Raw genomic sequence first — 20,393 nt, forward strand, 5'->3', positions numbered from 1 at the left:
CAACGCAAAGCCTGGGACTCCCTGATCTTAAATTCATCAATCCTTTTTTTTTTCTCTCAGAAGTATTCAAATATAATGGTGCTCTTTATATTTACCAAGAAAAAAACAGGTGCTTACAACCCTTCCTTACATCACCATGCTTTAAGCTCAGTGATGCTTTAAATTTTGTTGTTATAGCATTGTTCATTTTTTAAATCTCTCTGGGAGCACCGTTCATTTCATGAAAATCAAACCCGGCTATTTGTATAGTTAAAATAAGGTTCGTAGTATATGTTGAAGCTTATGAAAGAAAAAAATGACACGTGAGAACTCATTTCCCTTTGTAGTTCTGTAGCACAGGCTTGATGGGAATATTTCTTGAGATGAAAAAGGAGGATAAAAAAAACATACTTCAAAAATTAATGGTAATTGGCAATATGTACTAACCAATTTTAATATTTTTCTCAGATATCCACGTGCAATTTTCTTCTTACCCGGTAGTTCTCAATCAGATATTTACATTCCTCACAGTAGCCATTTTCAGTTTCCTCTTGTGTAGATCAATTCTAGTCTTTCACTTCTATTGCAATATATTTGCAATATTATCCCTTCACATTCTGAAATTGATGTATAGTTGGTAAATATGTATATACTATGAACAAAATATAGATGCATATAATGCACTTGTCAGATGCATTTGTATATTTATGAACATCAACTCAAAATCTATATTGAAACCCTCCAAGCAAGTTTGTATTTATAGTGTATATATTTTTTAAATAAATGGTACAGACATTTTGTAAAATGTGATGATATACATGTATATTGAATTATAAAATGGTTCTGCATATTTGTGTGTGAAGAGGGAATAATAATGATTATTAGTGCTTTTATTCTCAATAAATAATATGCAATCGGTCGGTGCATTTTATGTATTATCTAATTGAAGCATTGACAGAATTGTATTTGAAGTGCCTTTGCAGAGTTAGACAGAGAACCATTCCACATATTTAAAGGTGAATTATTACAGAGAGGAGTAATTGCTTCTACATGTATATACAATGGAAACGAGGGTGATGATTGTTAAGGTTTTATGTGTAAACATGGAAACACTATCTCCACCACATTAACAGTATGATTTTGCCCAAAGTGATAATTCCACACTGATGTGATATTCTGTTTTTTTTTTAGGAATGCTGGAATGTGAGTTATGCCGATAAACGTAGAATATTAATGAATTCTGATTTGTAATTACTACACAGCCAGTGTGATTACTTAATGCAACAGAGCTTGAAAATATGTACGGTAAGAAACGTTTACAACAGATGGTTCGATTTCTCTCTCTCTCTCTCTTTCTCTCTTTTTTTCTTTCTCCCTCTCTCATGTACTTATGTGTACATTATTTTTATGTTTTTGCTTTGCCATGTATTATAAATACATGTAGCATGTATTCAGAAGTAATGTGATGGCATTTCAAGAAAAGTAATATTTTTAATGATCATATTTCACACTTACATTCACACATGCATATATGATTATAAGTGTAAGTTGAGTAGTTTCAATGTAAATGCTGTATAATTGCATAATCGCCTAGGATATTAATTATTTTCCCCAATACATCATTTTTGTTTTATTAAGGTAAACGAGGAGGAAGATGATTTGACGAAACAATATATTTATTTGTCTTTTCAATGAATACAATGTACAATTTTCATGTAGGCGAGTGTAGACTGTCTTGGTATTTGGAATATTATTTTGTTCTCTAATACTATTTTGTTTTTCTTCTGCTTTTACAAATCGAAATTTGAGTAAGAACATTGTACAGCATATTGAAGTGTTTACACAATACGATAGGGCCCTTTTTCACAAAACTTGTCATCAGTGACAAATGACAGTATTTGTTATAAGCTATTGGAATCCTTGCTTCTGATTGGGTATCAGCAGATTTGTCATTGATTTTTGTAATTTGTCATAGAAAAAAGGGTTTGTGAAACGGGTCTGAAACCTCAATGTAAAAATTCTTATTATCATAATGTCTTGATTCTTTAGGCGATGACTAGGCGATAATTCAGATGTTTTGCACATTTTTTGTAAAAATTACACACTTGCAGCTGAGTTAAACAGGAATTATTCATTGTTATTTGTAGTTTCATATTTCAATGGAATGGATTAAAGGGACACGGGTCATAGTAAACTTGATCTGCTAAATCATTTTTGTACTCATTAAGAATGCGAGATCTATATGTATACATATATTCGTATATACATATTGATATTATTTATAAGGTTTTCTTGAAAGCAATATTGCAGAAATGGTGAGAGATGCATTGATATTTCAAGTATGTATTTGTCATATGATTGCAAACTGCAATTGTAAAAACTTTCATAAATTCTGCAGTGGCCCTGATTTTGCCAACTATTCATCTAACAAAATGATTGTCACACTCAGCATTTTTGCCATTTTTTGAAAGTTTTCTTGCCCAGCATGAGACAGTCTGCAGATGGTTCATGCTAGGAAGTTTCTGGTTTGATTTGATATAGGTAGATAACCGTTCATCTTCGTGCCACTTGTATTTTTTTAAGTGAGTTTTTTTCTTTTTCTTCAATATTATGTACCGGTAATGGTAATTGGATCAGATTGGTATACTTCATATTGCCATTGTCACCACACAGAGTATGTATGGGTAGTAGGTATGAAATATAAAGATGCTTTATTCCAAACTAGAATAAAATAACTGAAATTAGAAATGACTGTGGTTCTTTGTTTTGTGTAGTGGAGGAAGAGAATACTATAGAATGTAATACAAGAGAGTCTTGACTACATAGGGGGATGGTAACCTGGGCCTTGCTAGAGAGCAAGTTACTTTGTGTCTTGTGGAAAAATCTCATATGGCAATATATCTACATCATCTGTCTATATTTATATACCGAGTGAGTTAGAAAGAGAGAGGGAGGTAGAGAGATGAGAGAGAGAGAGAGAGGGAGAGAGAGAGAGAGAGAGCCAGAAAGAAAGATAAGAGAGCCTGAGGGAGAGAGAGATAAAAGAGAGAGAGAGGTGTATATAGAGATAGGGGCAAATGTAGAGGGGAAGGGATCGATATGGGGGAGAAAGTTGGAGAGAAAGGGTGGAAGGAGATAAGATGGGGAGAAAGATAATATTTTCCTCCAGTATAATCATGTCGATGAGCATGCAATAGTTTGAATAATTTTGAAAAATTAAAGACTAGATCTAAGGCAATGCCATTTTTGTAATGAACTAATGAAAAAAGAGTTATGCCATTTAGCAATTTCTACTTTTGTACCGGGCTTAGACTATGTAAACCTAACCTATACACAGTCTGGAAAGAATTAACAAAATCTCTTTAAAAAAAGGTACCATCTCAATCGTTCTCGTTTCTTTTTAATTAGACTCTAAAACAAGAATGAAATTAAACAAATAAATGTGCATTAACCAAAAATGTGTAATAGTCTATAGATAGGTAACTATGAATTAATATTTTGATCATATACCTAGGCAAGGAAAAGTTGGTATTGCCACAATATCTTTCAGGATTGAATCATAACATTGAAGCAACGTGTTATTACACGTGTACAACCTGATCAAAACATAACAAAACCGGACCGTAATAATTAACACACGTGTTAATACACTGTACGGTATATAAAGAGCGTTCGCTGCATCAACGAAGAGAGAAGTTTATGTTAGCAAGACTTACTTACTACTATTATGGCGGCCTGCAGATCGACTTTGATGGGTATTCTGCTTTTATCAGCAATTCTCCACATTTCCCTTCTGTGTGGTGTTATTTCAATGGTAAGAGTGTAACGAAATATATATTTAGAGATGAATATCACATCAATAGAGATTTGAGTGCTAGCCCGTTTCTCGAGTATCAAGTCTGCCGGCCTAGCCCGGACGTTCTGTGTCGCGATGGTCATGGCATATGGGCCGGGCGTGGGCTCGGCTTATCAACAAGAAAATTACTTTGTTTTATAAAAGGAAATTAAAAGACACTTGACCCCCGACATGACCTAGGGTTTCAGTCTGAAGGGAATTATTTTTATAACATTGTGTATAAAGAAAATCAGTAAGTTTGTGTTGATTTATTCTGGGGCTAGACCGAAAACTTCAGTCTCTCTAATCGTCGGTTGTTCCACTGAGACTACGTCTGGCTCCACTAGACCTCCGATTACAGAGACTGAAGTCTGGGGACCTCTTTCTGTGAGGCACTGTACGGAACAAATGGTTCGGTTCGACCGGACCGCGATGAATGAGATATGCAACGAGATTTTCACTCTTTACATCCTCATAACTGCTGCAATTACAACACAAATTAAAAATAACATATAGATCTATATAGCTTATTCGACTTACGATAGCTTGCTCATTTAGATCCTAAATTAATGATTAATCCGAGAAAGTCTCGTCGTCAACATTATCCGTCTTGGTTTTAGTTGATGAATATTCATTTTTTCTTTTCGAACGTCCAATAGCTACCGTAGCTACATACGAGTCGGCCCAGCTTGACCAACGAACTCCCACGAAACGAGTGCTCTGATTGGCCATTTGGCTATGTTTTGGTAGGTGGACCCGGAAATATATCGGCCGCCGGGTAATATTTCGAATGCATGAACGTACTGCTTCGCGGATCTGAGATACAAATTGGATAATTCATATAAGTAAGTCCGTAAATTGTCTATTTAATATTAAGTTATCAAATTTTGATAACTGTAATTAGGACAAATGACATACCGACCTAATTTACATCTGATTTAGAAATCAGAAAATTAGTTCTAAATAAAGAAAATCGGGGAGAAAATGTTTTGACACAAAAAGCTGCCATTGTTGGCTATAGCTATCCCCGCGGTACGAGATCTCTGGGTTGCCATCTGAATTGGGGAATGACAACAAATGTCAGTTTTATTAAAGAAATGACCCAAATCAGATGGTTATTGCTGTCTATTCTGGGGCAAGCTGGTATTTTGTGGCTGGTACGTGGTAGAATAGGAAGATTCTGATTCTGTTCTGATCCTGGTCCTGATCCTCAAGAGGGACATGTAGATGACCCCCCAAAAAACGTTATCGTTCGAGAGAGAGTGTTTGTTGCGTCTAGAACATTTTAGAATTGAGTCCCATAACATTGCAGTTGTGGGGAGGGACTATGATTATATTACCCCTTTGGATGGCTTCCCAGAGTCTGGCTTTGAAGGTTTCAACTGCGTCGCAGGCAAAGATGCTGGGGGAAGTAAATTCCAGGCCTGAATGGTTCTTGGAAAGAAGGTGAGCCGATAAATATCTGTCTTGCATCTTATGTTAGAGAAGGAGAGATTATGATGTCCCTTGAGTATCTTCTGGGGTTGTGTGATGTATTCCGGTCTGGGTATACTTGGTCTTTGATGGATTTGAAGAAGAGCGAGTGTCGAGCCACAAAACGTCGACTCTGTAGCGGTTGCCATTTTAGATCACTCTTCAGGTCTGAAACATGGACGTCTATTCCATATTTGCCAGTGACAAATCTAGCCCCTCTGTTCTGGACTCCCTCTAGTTTGTTGATGTGTTTACTAAGGATCCCACACGCTACTACTGGCATATTCTGAAGTTGAATATATGCTTAATAATTTGAGCGCCTTATTTGTATCATGGTAGCTTGGCTAAAGCTGGGGTTAATATAACTCCAGGAAGCTCCAACACCGGCGCCAAGATAATTAGGGTTAATACTTATAATATGATTGCAGGGCCTTCAGGGAGAACATTTTTAATACTATACTGATGAGAATACCCTGGGTGAATAAGAAAAATTGTTATTGTTATTAATATTGTTATTATTATTACTATTATTTTTGATGTTTTTGATTGTTGTTGTCGTTGTCCTCTTGCATCGCTGTCACCGTTGGCATTATTATTGTTATACTGCGTATTCAAATTGCATTTGCATGCCCTGTATGCAACTATGCATGCCTACATGATTTAGATTTGAACAGAAACCCTTTGCAAATTGAATATGTAAACAAATTCTATATAGATCTAGGCCTATATTAGACTGAAGACGATAATCTTAAAAAAACAAACTATTCTTCTTGTTCATCCCCCCCCCCCCCCCCAGGGAACTGATTCAACTGCTGTAACTCTTCATGAGACCGAAGCTATTGTTGAAGATTGTGATGGAGCTGTTGAATTGGAGGAGAATGAAGAAATATTGGAAGTGTTCCAACCAACTGATGAATGGCAGACTATCAAAGAAGGTGAAGTATCATTCCAAGTTGAAAACCACTTCATAGTAACTAGAATACTCTATGGGTAATTCCATAAATTAGGGACCCACTTTGGCACTTTGTGACATTTTTGGTGTCCAACTTACATAAGGAACCCACACTTATTTGTGGCTCTGAGTAGGCCTAAGACTTAAATAGAGATAGTTAAGTGATTCTAGGTATGAGGATGCAATATTATGCTTGGAAATCACTTTACAGTCTCACTTCACTATTTAAGTCTTTACTCAGAGCCACAAATAAGTGTGGGTTCCTTATGTCAGTGGGACACCAAAAATGTCACAAAGTGGGTCCCTAATTTATGTAATTACCCATATAACATAAGTATATGTGATTATGTTTTGAGTAGGTCTTTCATGAACTCGTCTTTTTTCAAGAAAAAGACTGAAAAACATTCATACATAAATAATAAATAATAAAGAAAAAGAGTGAGTGAATGAAATCTTGTGTTTATTGTTGATCTTGACTTCACTATTGGCAGGCCAAGCCATCCCTGCTGGACTTCATGTGAGGATCAATCTAGCTGAAGGAACAAAAGAGGCTAAATATCTGGATGATCCTAAGGAATCCTTGACGGCTGAGTCTCAGGAGAAGGTATTTATTTATTCTCTGCCATGACGAGTGAATGGTGTCCTTAATAAGATCAGTTTCTCAGGTCCTGCCACTTCTCAGGCAAGCTCTTTGAGGCTTTCCATCACAATGTTGTTCAGAATGGTGGACTTCAAACATGCCTAGGTCATTTTTAAGCCTATTTTCGTAAATTAAAAAAATGTATAAATCGGTACCGTAATAGGAGATAATTTAAGGTGCCTAGCCCAGGCATGTTTCATCAACTAATATCATATTGATTAATTGATTTTAGTGTGCTCAGAGACATTGGATAAACTTAAAAGTTCAGTTTTAAAACTTCATGACATAACATGTAATAACCATGAAGGGAGCAAATATAGTAAGATATTGAATGTCTTTCAACCATATTTTGTGTCTCTTGTGTCTATTTTAGGCCCTTTTTTTTAAAGAGTTCATGGCAGAATAAATATTTTTTGTACATGTAGGTCTGCATATTTCGATTCAATTTTCAATTCAATTTTATTCAGCCAATCATTACAAACAATTTCCAATCACATTGGTACTGGTACAATTATAACATTATGACAGGCTATGGATCCCTGAGAAGCAGAGCTTGTAAATGGGGCCCATTAACATACAATTAAATATAAATATGATAAAAACATACTATAAGAAAAAAAAAAAAAAAAAGACATATATGTACATGTATTCATACTTATTATTTCAAATGGTTGTATTGATATTTTGTATTTTTGTTTCTAGGTGAAGAACGATGATGAGGAATCAGACACATACAAGAAAGAAGAACTGAAGGAAAGGCTTGCTAAGATAAAAGGAGAAAAGGACTGTGATGATTGCAATGATAATGAAGCACTAGTGAGTTATGAAAGATGTGAAGTGAATGTTAAAGGTATCGTTTAACAATGTTAAATCTGAGATGCATGGCTCTACGTGTTAATGTTATCAGTGTCTGTGATATGGTGTAATATTGACGCCCTAAAAAACTTGCACTTCAAAATGATCTTGAAGTACCTCAAAAAAGTAAAATCTTTGAGTGACCAGTTTTACCATACTTATTTTCCCCTTGAGACTGAAGTGTTAAAAAAAAAGTAGGAAAACAAAGAAATGAAATTTGGATTTCCCATCATAAATATTTTGATAATCAGACATGCGATCGACTTGTAAAAGTCATGGTATTCCCGGCTGAACTAAAGGTTTATAATTATGATTGCAGCACGAGCTAAATCCATGATTTTGTTTCAGAATCTGAGGCAATGTTACTGAGTCACTTCAAGGGGTGTTATTTAAACTACACATACATATAGCTTTGCAAAACCTAGTAGTATGAAAAAACCCAGTCAAGAACTCGCAAGGTTGATGTAAATTTGAAGTACTAACATTGGTGAGAGTTTTGGTACTGTTAAGCCTAATTACGTTAGAACAATGAATACATGTTCTAGGTCATAGTATTATGGAGGGGGTGTTGCGCAATCGGATTGTCATCTGACTCTCATGACTTTTATCATGCAGGTACTTGGGTTTGAGTCCCACAAAAGTAAACCCACTTCTGAAAGAGTAGTTGTAATATCGTATATAGTATATTAAATTTCTATTTAAATTACTGGCATCAACAACAAGTAAAAGCAATTTTGGCACAAGTAATGATGCAGGCTTACAGCATTTTTGTGCCTCCGTTACGAAGTAGCTGGAGGCATTATGTTTTCGGGTTGTCCGTCCATCCATGGATAACTATTTAACTCGGGACATCTTGCTGAGCCAATGAACAGTAGATTTTAGGGTCATGAGGTCAAAGATCAAAGGGTCATATATGTATATGAGAAATTGCTTGTAATCACGATATTCTGAGAACCTGTAGTATTAATGGATTACAATTGAACTTGAATTTGAAAATTTCTTCTGTTTTGGTTTGTAAAATTGCTCTATGATGAAGGCATCATTTTCAACTGCGCGCAGTCGAAGTTCCGTCTAGTTTATCATAATCTTAATCTAGTTTATCTTAATCTGCCCAACCGCGAAATATGTGTCATTGCCTTTATGATATTTTAAAACAATGCTGAGAACTTAAAGGTACTATGTTCCTTTTGCAGCCAACCTCAAATGCTGTAGAACTTTACAGGAATTATGAATATGTCATGTATGTCCCATCTGTGAAATTTAAATGTTAGCAGTGTCCTCATATTCAAATTATGCAAGGAAACCCGTTTACTTGCTAGACTTCATTGTCAGACACTATTGAGTGACTGACTGGCTTTTTGCTTCTTTGGTAATAACATACATGAAAATAGTTGTAAAGGGTACATGAGCATTTGTCTACATCAATAACTCAATTCTTGTGATGGCCAAGATTAAACTGATTGAATCTTTGCGCAGCATAAAACGTATGACCATTCGGTACAATTGTCTGAAAATCAAGACTATTACTTTTGGGCTCTATAGCCCTAAAGTCGATTTGACAACTAATAGTCATTATTTTCCCACTTGAAGACATTTTCAAGCCCCACCTTTTTTAGGGAAGTTCTAAATTAGTATTATCTTTCAAATGCAGTTGGAATTTAACTTTTTCATTTTTTTGGCCTGCAAATGGGACATAGTACCTTTAACCTTCCTTTCTCTTCATCGTCTTTGTAGATTGAGGAAGTGAAACAACGCTACCGCTCTATTGAGGAGCTGAAGAAGGAGCTTGCTGAGCTCGAGGTCGATATCAAAACAGATTATGAGATCATGACAAAGCTCTTTGAAGAATACAGAGCAGATCAAACCCCCGAGACAAGGAAACTCATCCTGCAAGATCTAGAATTCTATGTTCATAAGGTAAAAGAATACTCTGCAGATAAAGGCTATCATGCACTATGCGATCAGACTACAATCAGATTGGAAGAAATTACATCCAGGGCTAGATATGAAGATAAAAATGTGAAAACCTTCTGACCAATGTCCTGAATAGTGATATACATGTATGAAATGTCCATTAGAAATTGAGGGGCATTGCTACCCCTCTATAGCGGAAGAAGACCCATCCGGTTCTAAATTGGGGACAGTTGTTCAAATGCCAAAATGGCAGAACATTTCCCAGAGTAAAAGCTTATTGTTCAAATTTTCTCTGATTTAATAAAAAGTTGTGATGCCCTGCTATTTTGATAGTAGTCACTATGAACATAACAGACAAAGAAAGAGGACAAAATATACAGTTCCTCAGGTAGACAAAGGAACATCCCTTCACTGCTATTATGTGAAATTGGTAGAACAGGTGAATATGCATGTGACACCTGTTCTACACATTTTTACATAATAGCAGTGAAGGGATGTTCCTTTGTCTACCTGAGGAACTGTATATTTTGTCCTCTTTCTTTGTCCGTCATATTCATAGCTAGTATCGTGTGACTAGTCAGAATGTAGGCCCAAATTTGACAAAGAATTTTATTTCAATAAACCGAAACGAATGAATGAATAAATGAATGAATGAATGAACACTCTTGTAGAATAAGGCAGAACCTGGTGAAGTTGTACATCCGCACATCTCAACCAGGTAGAGGGAGGGGTGGCTGGAGAAGAGGCTTGAGGGTCATACTTTAGTCATACAGATTAGACTGACACCAGACAGCCAATGGACCAAAGACAAACTAAATTACCCAAATGGCCAAGTTGGTTTAATGCTCGTTCAGATATGGAGCTAACCATGTTGGGTGTTTTCTTACGCAGAGGCTTTACCAGGTCATATGTGAATTAGGCTTTTTTAGTTGGTTTGGCAATGTGCTGGGGTATTTCAGTGATATCATGATTAATAATGATTGTCATAGATGCTGCTTGTAAGTTTTGGTTTGCATGGTGATGTAGATATACAGTAGGCTTGCGGGTGCACCATGATTGTCATATTCTTCATTTAATTGATCTTTAACAGGTTGATAATGGAGTTGACCTTGCACGTTTAGGAGGATGGGATATTATCATTAGTGCACTGAACAGCACAGAGGAAGATATCAGCAGCGAAGCTGCACATGTACTAGGGTCAGCAGTTCAAAGGTCAGTATAAGGTCATATTCAGTACAATGTCATTAGCATAAATGAATGTTGGGTAGAGGAAGTATGTACAGGTATGTGAAATCCCCTTGTGAAAAGTTGATGATATACATGTACATGTATTATCAGGATGGTCCTAGAGGGTAAGTATGAATTCTTGAATATTCTAATTTGAAAAGTCTGAAAATCATTATGATCTGAACACAAACTGAATAAGTACTGATTTCAATGTCAACATATATAAACAAAAAAAATAATCCTGAGCTAATCTGGTTGGACATTTTCAGAGGCAGGTCTACATGTATGTGTTCTTCTCTAGCTCACTTACGGATGCCTTTCATTCTTTTACATTAATTTCTTCACTCATTATTTTTTAAAGAGTGTCTTAACAAAGAACATAATCTTTGGTAGAGGAAGGTTTCTCATATCAATGAATTTGTTGAAATGATTTCATTTAAGTGATTGAAGTCAAATTTCTCAAAAGATGATATGCATTTCTGAAGCTTGTCATATAGTTGATGATAACTTACCAACTATCCCCCACTCCTGTAGAACTCTGTCATGACTTTCTATTTTTCTACATCTCACAGTAATCCCAAGGCTCAAGTCAGTGCCTATGACGGAGGAGCACTGCAAGCTCTTCTTCGGCTTCTCACCCGCTCTTCTTCTATCAACGTCAAAAGGAGGGCGCTTTATGGACTGTCGTCTCTTATCCGCTTCTTCCCACATGCACAGAGGAAGTTCCTTGAGCTTGGAGGGCTGAGCGTGCTCTCTGGTTTGATGAGAGAGACAAAAAGCGATTATCTTCCGATCCAGATCAAAAGTGTGACGCTTGTGCATGATCTCCTAGTTGAACAGGTGAGAAAGAGGTTTATCAGCGGCTCTTTTAGTACTCACTGGAGCTCTTTTTTTAATACAAATTTCCATTGAATTTGTACCCATGATAGTTATACTCCTAAATTCTTTTCTATTTCAGCATTATCATTTATTTAAGTCTGCATTTTCCTTCTTACAAATTTACAAGTAATATAGGGTTACTGACTTTCATCCTGTGATGACGTTCTCTCAAATTTCTTCCCGTTCTGGACATTATTTCCTCCTCATCATTCAGAGCAACCTTACATGTATTTACATTATTTTGTTAGTCTTTACCATATCCTTCCACAACATCTTTGGTCTTCCTCTTCTTCTCAATATTGATTTACTGGTCGATGTTCATTATTTGCTGGTCTTTTGGAATCACCAGATTTCATAGGCTTCACGCTTTTTCACAATGAAAAACTTTTCATTTTTTCGGTCCTTGCGCGATCGCCTCTAGCTCCAGCAGATATGGGGCATCAGCATGCACACCGGTACTACCAGCGCAGTATAGCCACTGTTGACGGCCGCACTGCACTGCGACTTTCCGTTGTTTGTATCGGTAATACTCTTAGAGATACGGGGATGGGAGATATAGCGCCATCTTCCAGCGAATAAGCATACATTTGTTTACAATATGGCGGCCTCGAGACACCGTAAAAAATTTGAGCGTTAAATCCTGCATGCTAATCTAACCGCCATAGTTCCATTTCATTAGTTTAAGGTTTGAAACTTGAAACTCAATATTGCGTGAAAGTTATTTAACAGAAAAGATAATCTATATTTTATAATTCCACAGGGGCGATTTTTAATTTTGTAATCGCCCCCGTGAGCAATCTGGAGGAGGCGATTATGTAGTTCACGGGGGCGAATCGCCCGTCGTCCCCATGTATTTTGAGCCTTGCTCCTGATTATTACCCTGGCTTTGGCATGGCTGCCATTACGACGCTCTAGCATTTCAAGAAATTAATTAACATAAAATCCAGACAGTTGCCGATTGCATTCGAGTGAAAAAGTTGAGTGAAAGGTTAATTTCAAGGTTTTGTCATATTCAGAAGCTACTTTATTCTCTGACTAATTTCTGGAATTGAATTCAGACTACAAAATGTGTTCAGTTTGAAGTACTTAGATGCAGCTGAGCCACTCCTGGTCAGAATGAAAATATTAGCTGCTTTTGAGAAAAGGGGGGGGGGGGGGAATTGTTTATTATAGCCAATTGCACTCTAGTGTTACAAGTTACGTTGCAGTTGCATTTGTAATGCTCTGAATGTGGAGAGTAAATTTTTACTTAGTTTATTATGGTTTGTCACATTCTTATAGTTGCATGGAGAGAAAGATGTCGCATTTATCTCTGCGAAACAAAATTAATCACAAAGTCATACGCCAGAAAACAAAGGTTAAAGACATCATGGAGAAAGTCAGAGAATCAAAGTGGAGATGGGCTGGGCATGTAGCAAGACTTCAGGACAATAGATGGACAAATCGTTTAACAGAATGGCAACCAAGGATGGGAAAGAGAAGAAGAGGAAGGCAGAAGAGAAGATGGAGAGATGACCTAACATCATACATGGGAACGGCCGCTTGGACTAGGATAGCTAGAGACAGAAAAGAATGGAAATTTATGAGGAGGGCTTTGTCCAACGTCTGGATGAACTATAGCCTGATAGATAGATAGATAGATAGATATAGTTGCATAATTTGCCTTGTAATGTTGACTGCAATTTTTTGCATTCTTATATACATTAGGGATAGATAATTCTGAAGTCTGAACAGAAGCATGTTTGATATAAATCTATAACTTAGAAATGAAAGATTATTTAATTCAATTCAATTCCATTCAATTCAATTCAAATTTGATTGTCCAATGATTGGAAATTTGGTTTGTTTGCATGACAAGATTACAGATTATAGACAGCAATAAGATACAAATGGATTCATAATAGTAAATTTGACTTGAACATACATAACATGAAATGCGATATATCAAAATGCAGACTAAAATTAAATTCATAATTCAAACTAAGTAATTAAATTTTCATAATTCAGATTAAATTAGATTCACAATTCAGATTATAAAATGCTCTAGAGAGAAAATTAATTTCCAGCAGATTTGCCCAGATTTTGTTGTGACACATCTTATATATCATTCTATTCAATGAAAAACACAAATATTTGGATGCTTGGATACCATGACAAGCTCAATTTTCCTTCAGTATATTGCTGATCAGGGTGCGCCCATTCATCAAGCCCCTGTGTCTTTTACTCGTTCACCTTTTTCCATCATATACTTTTAGTAGATTTAATCGTGCTCTCTTTTTTTTATTCTTTTTTTCTTCTTTTCCAATGTATATATATTTATATTTCAATGTCATTTTCACTGTGATTGGAATCAAATAAAGTTCAATTCAATTCAATTCACTCTGCTATAACATGTAAAACTAATTTTTACTTTTTTTCAAAAATTGTTTAGTAGATATCATCTATGAGTAGTTTTGAGCATTCAATATAAAGTTTGATCACAGTAACTGAGCATTACCTTCATTCTAAACTTACTGTAAAAGACTCCTGTGTAAATTTTACTGTCAGTGTGTAAAGATGATTGAATATCTTCATTTTAGATATCTAGAAATAGATGACTCTACTTTTTAAAAGATGCTTTCCCTTTAAGATATCCATTACAAGTTTTTTTCTACCTTTCTTTCTTTCCAGAGAAATGCTCTAGAATTGGATATGACTGATACGGATGAAGTCGCTAAGGAAAGGAAACTGCAGTATGAAAAGTGAGTCAAATATTCATTTAACTTCACCTCCTTGATAATAATTGCTCCACATAGCTACATTACGTTTCTCGCTGAAGTCCCCATGTTGACATTTCTACTCTGAAAGCAGTTTTTAATAAAATGAACAAGTAATTGATTTTAGCCTCTGGTCCATGATGGTGTGATTGTTTTGTTAAAATACCAATAAAATGAGGTCGCAAGTAATGTTTGTTTTATCATTCTCCTTTTGTAATGATATTGAACATGAGATGAAAGTTATGCAACCTAGATACATTGATAGTTACTTAGGGCTATATTCTGTTTTCATTTAGTGGAATCACATTTGCGTGGATGAATACAGCAGGAACACGTTCTCTCAAAGGCTGTATACGATAAGGAAACTATTGAAAAGTTCCCTTTAGGTTAAAAATTTTAAAGAGAGTGGAGCTTTTTGAGAGATGTTTTCTGGGAGAGGGGGGGGGGGGGGGGACAGGCTGGTTGTGTCATCCCCCCACCCCTCGACCAGTGAAGCTCCATGCATACAGATTACAGATAATTAAAGGTCCATGTGTGTCTTGATTTCTTCTTTTTTTCGTTTTTGAGATTGTTTAGACTTTTATAGTTGCTTGCATCTGTTCTGCTTTTGTATGTTTAGTCTTTCACTCTGTCAGTATCATTTGCAGCAGTAACGATGTCATAAATAACATTGTTTTAGTACTAGACATGTCCTTAATGTAACATTTTAAAGTAAAACTGAAAGTGTTTTAATTGATCATACATGTAAATCTACATGTACATATATGTGTAACATAAAGTCCTCGAAATGGTATAATTCGTTTCCAATGATTGGGTGAACTCAAATTTCATATAGGGGTAGTTATTATTATTGTTATGAAGTAATTAGCATCACCTGTGTCTTGAAGGCGAAAAGCGAAGTGAATCACTGTAACTCTCAGGTCTCTCCTCCCGGAATATACTAAGTGACTGGCTATGGTTGATATCAGTGGCATCAGATTTTATATCTTTGACTGTATTTTTGTTGTTGCAGGTGAGGTTTTGACTTCACTCAAATAGAACGATCTCTTGGTATGGGCTTAATGAAACCTTGTCACAAATTCAAGGGCATAGGTAATTATTTTAATTTCTTGTTTAAAAATAAACAAAGTCTGCATTTTTTTTTGAAGCAATGAATGCTGATCTATTGAGGTCACAATTTACAACATGGGAATTTTTTTAATTTTTTATTAAAAAAGGGAATAATCAATTGTTTAAAGATTGTCAATACTACTGGGCCAGAAGGGATTAGACCACACAGCAAGGTCACTGACAGGTGGCTATCTCATTAACTCAGCTCTCAACTAACTAGGATCATGGGGGACCAACAGGCACCGATTGGGAAGTTTTCTATATTCTGTAGAGGGAGCAAGTAGCTACAAGTAGGACAATGGGATTTAAACTCTATATATTCCATGATCTTTATTAAGGTATCAAGAGTTAACTTCATTGGTTTGAAAGGAACAACTTCTATACATGTAACTATCTTTTAAACAAACTCTGACTGCAAAAAGGTCAACCCTTTTGATTCTTCATTGTCTTGTTGTAAAACCTTTGAGGAGTGCATGTCCTTTGTGCATTAATGTACTTAACACACAGTAAACTAAAGGTGACTGATATTTGTTTCTAATTTGAGTAATTTTCACACATTTTCTCTTGAATTAAAATTAATTGAAATTCTACTCATTTACCAGGGGAGAAATACAAAGTGCACTGTTAATGTTTCACAACAGCAACCTGTCAAGACCCAAATGTCATACCATTTAATTTTCAGATAAACCCCGAGGCTACGATGACCCCAATATTACATAGACATCATAGAAGATGATGGGCATATCTAAGTCAATGCTGATGGATCGTGCGATATGCCGCTAGTACTAATTTCAGAGCTGATACAATCTTGCTCAATACATGTTCTAATTGACCTGTCATAAAAAAAGCGTTGAATTTTCAAGAGGGAAAATTTTGTGCATTAGACATCTGAGCCAGATGGAGGGGAGGCTGTTAGCAACCATCCTTTAAATGTATTCAGTAGAACTGATAGATTATATTGAGTTTAGGCAGGGGTCTAAATATATTCTTAAAAAAACCAAAACAATTATTGCTATAAATAATACACCTGCCAGATTAAAAGTGAAAGAAGGTGCGTCATTGTTTATGTTGATTATATAAATGAGGCATTTCATGAATTCATATTTGGGGACTTAACCCATGTCCTATGTGCACTTATTTGTGTTGTTGATTTTTAGAGGATAACACACATGTAAATGACTTCTGAAAAGTATTTCCTAATTGTCTATCTTATTGAAAAATAAAATGAGGTATCTTTTTTCTCTTTTCCAGGAATGAAAAACACTGTAATAAGTAAGGGTGGGGGGGGGGACATTAATGCCCACCTAAACTTATTCTAATGTCGCTTTTATTTTTAAACATAAATTTAGGTGTACATGTATATTTACTTTACCTTTTTCTTTCAGGAAAAAGAAATACACTAATATAAACAAGCAGCAGGGAGGCATGACTACATGTAGACGAGGATAAAAAATTACAATAGTCCCCCTTTTTGAAAGAGAAATTTAGGTCCACTTTTTGCTTGTCTCCCTTTAGGGAAATAGACTCTAATGACATTTTGCTGGACTAAGATGCCTGGGGAGTGTTTAGACAGTGTTTAGGCACTGTTTAGCTGTTGACAAGAATGTTGTAGATTGATGTTTTTAAAAGACACCTGTCAGTTTGTTGTGCCTTGAAGGTGATGACTTTGGAAATTTTATCCTGTTAATTGAATCAAACAAACATCCCTTCTAGCATGTTGTTAAAGGCAGTTTTGAAAAAGTCTGCAGCATACATGTAATATACATCATTTGTTATGTTTTCTTTAGAAATCGTTCAAATCGCCCTTTCATCAGCTGAAATTTGCTTTGTTTTTTAAAAGTACTCTTGCATTTTGTGTTCTTTTCTTGGTCATCTTGTACTCATAACTTGAGGGGCATCACAAGACCATTTTTAATGCAGGGAAGAGGGTTTTGGACCAGAGGTGGCAATAGTTAAGTGCAACATTATCCAAAAAGCAAGGAAAGGTTTGTTTAGTTTTTCTGATTTCCTGACAAGGCTAAAGCAAATGTTGAAGTTGCAGATGACAAATATTGACTTTGTTCTACTATGGACACCCTCTGTCAATGTCCCTGCATTGCAACACTGTAGAATGATTCCACACCCTATATTTTATATTCTTCATGATTAATTAGTGATTGTGCCTTTAAGGTGACGACTCTTAGCTTGTTCTCCTCCAGGCTTTGGCACTTCATCAATGTAGAGGTGTTCAATGTCAGCTGGGAAATGACTCTTACTGAATTCAGATTGAGGTTTATTGAAAGACAAAGGCGTAGCAAGGGGGAACAAGGGGGCACAAGGGTGCCATGCCCCTCCATATTCATCCACTAAATTGTTTTCTTCAAAAGAACATCCATTGAACTTAATCGTCAAGACCTTAATTCTACCCCTAGTCCTAGTCCAAATTTTAGGATGGACAATGATGTGATTTTGTAGGTCACCCCCCTCCTGCTCAACTAGTCTGGTTACGCCAGTACTAATCAAACTTGTGATTCGAACCTTGCAAGGTTGCTGTGACATTTGCTCTGATTACAATTGCTTTGGGCTATATTTTGTCAGAGATACATGTAAAAGGTTAGGGCTATGGTGACAATTGGGCTTTAGATTAGGTTTATACCTAGGGTTAGGATTAGAGTTAGGGGTTAGAGTTAGGGTAGGGGTTAGACTTAAGATTACGATTATGTGTAGGATAAGGATTATGAATAGTGTTTGGCTTAGGGTTGACCAATTCTGTAAACGTAGGATACTGATGGAGCATGTGTTTTTCAACTCTTTGTAAGTTCCTGTTTTCCATGTACTTGTGGAAATGATTCACATTTAGGCCTATTATACATGTTCAGTTGGTAAGATATAAGAAATACATTCTGTTTGTTGCTTTTCTTGAAGATGATGACAAGATTATTCCACTTAAGACAACTATAGAAAATTTAATGCATCTCTGCCACTATATACATTTGTATGTACTCTTATCTCTGATCAGAAGTGGCAGTAGACTTCATATCCATGCATTTTTTTCTATTTGCACACAAAGGAAACCCAGATATTGGGTTTTGAAATTTAACCTAGTTTGTGGTGCCGTAAGATTGATGGCCCGACCCTCTAATGTTCTGTTGGTTTAATCCCCAAAGTGCAGGACTCATTCCATTTCTTGGGACACTGCATCGCGGTATTTATGAATACCGTAGTCATAATGGTGCATAGAAGTCTGTCTGTAGGATTGTAAAATGGAATAAATTTATGGCTGTTATGACAAATTGCAAACATTTAGGCCTCTTTTTCATGGATAGAATTGAGAGTAAATATTCTACAGTGTAAGCTTTTCTGACATAGTGGAATACACAAAAAATGTGTCTCATAATCTGAGAAAATTGAATTCTGGCATTAAGGATGCGTACATTTATATACAACTTTCTCTCAAGGGACAGGATAAGTTGTGTCTTTTTAGGTCACTCTTCTTTGCTCCCCCCTCCTTATTTGTAAATTTGAATAGAAGCAAGCGCGTAGCCAAAATTTGTATTTTTAGGGGGGGCGGTAGTGAGCACCTAGGGGGTGGGTGCAGGGAGGGGGGAGTTCGCGTGAAAGCTTTGACATTTCATTAAATTATTAGGGAAAGGAGACGATTTGTTGTACCGTTCTCGACTCTAAATCCTTGTCTGAATTAAGTTCCCCCCCCTCCCGCGCGAAGCTCGGAAGCTTTGACGTTTCATTAAATTATTAGAGAAAGAAGACGATTCGTTGTACCGTTCTCGACTCTTAATCTTTTTTCTTCCTACGTCCTCTTCTTTTCTTCTTTTTTTTTTTTTTTGGGGGGGGGGGCGACTGCCCCCACCGCCTCCCCCTGGCTACGCGCCTAAATAGAAGTACAGTTTATCTCTCTGCTATTTACCAACATGTGGTGATTGATATTGCATACCTGTTTTATATTTCACAGTCCATCTTCATCTTGCGCAGGTAGGCTATATATTGATTTGCTATATCAAACAAAGTTTTTCTAATTGCATTTGCAAGGGGAAAATAGATCCATTTGTCTAGCGAAGACATTTATCACTTGCATCCTGCTGATGATGTCTTTAAAACAGCAGAGGTGATAGACCGTCCTGCCAGTTAGGCATGAGACTGATGAAGATCATCACAGAGGTGCATCGTGGGTAACTAGTGAATAACACATTGCTTGAAGTGACCAAAGATCAAAGGCTAAAAGCCGCCTAAATGAATGGGTAGCGGTGGCATCACATGGTCTTAGATTTCACTATCGTGTATCGTCTGTCTAGCCTACAGGGGCTCTACTGTGGATGGGGTATATTGACTCATTCACATACATGTATGATGCAAGAGACTGCTGCCTGTTTTAATTTGACATGCAAATGACAGGCGAGCTCGGGATGATACGAAAGTAGCTGCATGGCAAGGCAGGACCTACAAGTTCAGTACTCACTGTGTGTGTTATAATTAATGTCCTAATTATGATTATAAAGCACTGGTGTCCATTGGCAAGACTTGAATCTATATTTGCCACTCCCCACCCAGGTGTAGTAAATGATTGCCTGCTAGGAAACTTTTATACTTTTAGCATCTTTGGCTGCAAGGCTGAAACCAGGGCAATAATACTATACTCTGTAGGCACCTTGTGCGTCCTCTGGCATGGATATGTGTGCAATATGAATGAAGTTTCCATTATAAGATGCAGACATGGGAAGCGCATTATGCTTAAAGGTAAAGACCAGTTATGGTCATGCGATTGCATTGTGAAAGAAA

The 20,393-nt window shown here is 36.3% G+C and overlaps 1 protein-coding gene across 1 annotated transcript in view; it reads left to right on the forward strand.

The window, feature by feature from the left end:
* Nucleotides 1-3,615: 3,615 nt before the first annotated feature.
* LOC584943 (nucleotide exchange factor SIL1) overlaps nucleotides 3,616-20,393 on the forward strand; it is a 32,617-nt gene continuing 15,839 nt past the window's right edge. The window contains exons 1-8 of the mRNA XM_030986096.1: nucleotides 3,616-3,793; nucleotides 6,084-6,222; nucleotides 6,731-6,843; nucleotides 7,582-7,695; nucleotides 9,469-9,651; nucleotides 10,739-10,860; nucleotides 11,448-11,715; nucleotides 14,425-14,495. Coding sequence (XP_030841956.1) covers nucleotides 3,707-3,793; nucleotides 6,084-6,222; nucleotides 6,731-6,843; nucleotides 7,582-7,695; nucleotides 9,469-9,651; nucleotides 10,739-10,860; nucleotides 11,448-11,715; nucleotides 14,425-14,495 — 1,097 coding nt within the window. The 5' untranslated portion in view covers nucleotides 3,616-3,706. The remainder of the gene's footprint in view (nucleotides 3,794-6,083; nucleotides 6,223-6,730; nucleotides 6,844-7,581; nucleotides 7,696-9,468; nucleotides 9,652-10,738; nucleotides 10,861-11,447; nucleotides 11,716-14,424; nucleotides 14,496-20,393) is intronic.

This window comes from Strongylocentrotus purpuratus, unplaced genomic scaffold (genome assembly GCF_000002235.5).
Source record: "Strongylocentrotus purpuratus isolate Spur 01 unplaced genomic scaffold, Spur_5.0 spur5_scaffold_15, whole genome shotgun sequence".
In the NCBI taxonomy this organism is placed as follows: Eukaryota; Metazoa; Echinodermata; class Echinoidea; order Camarodonta; family Strongylocentrotidae; genus Strongylocentrotus; species Strongylocentrotus purpuratus.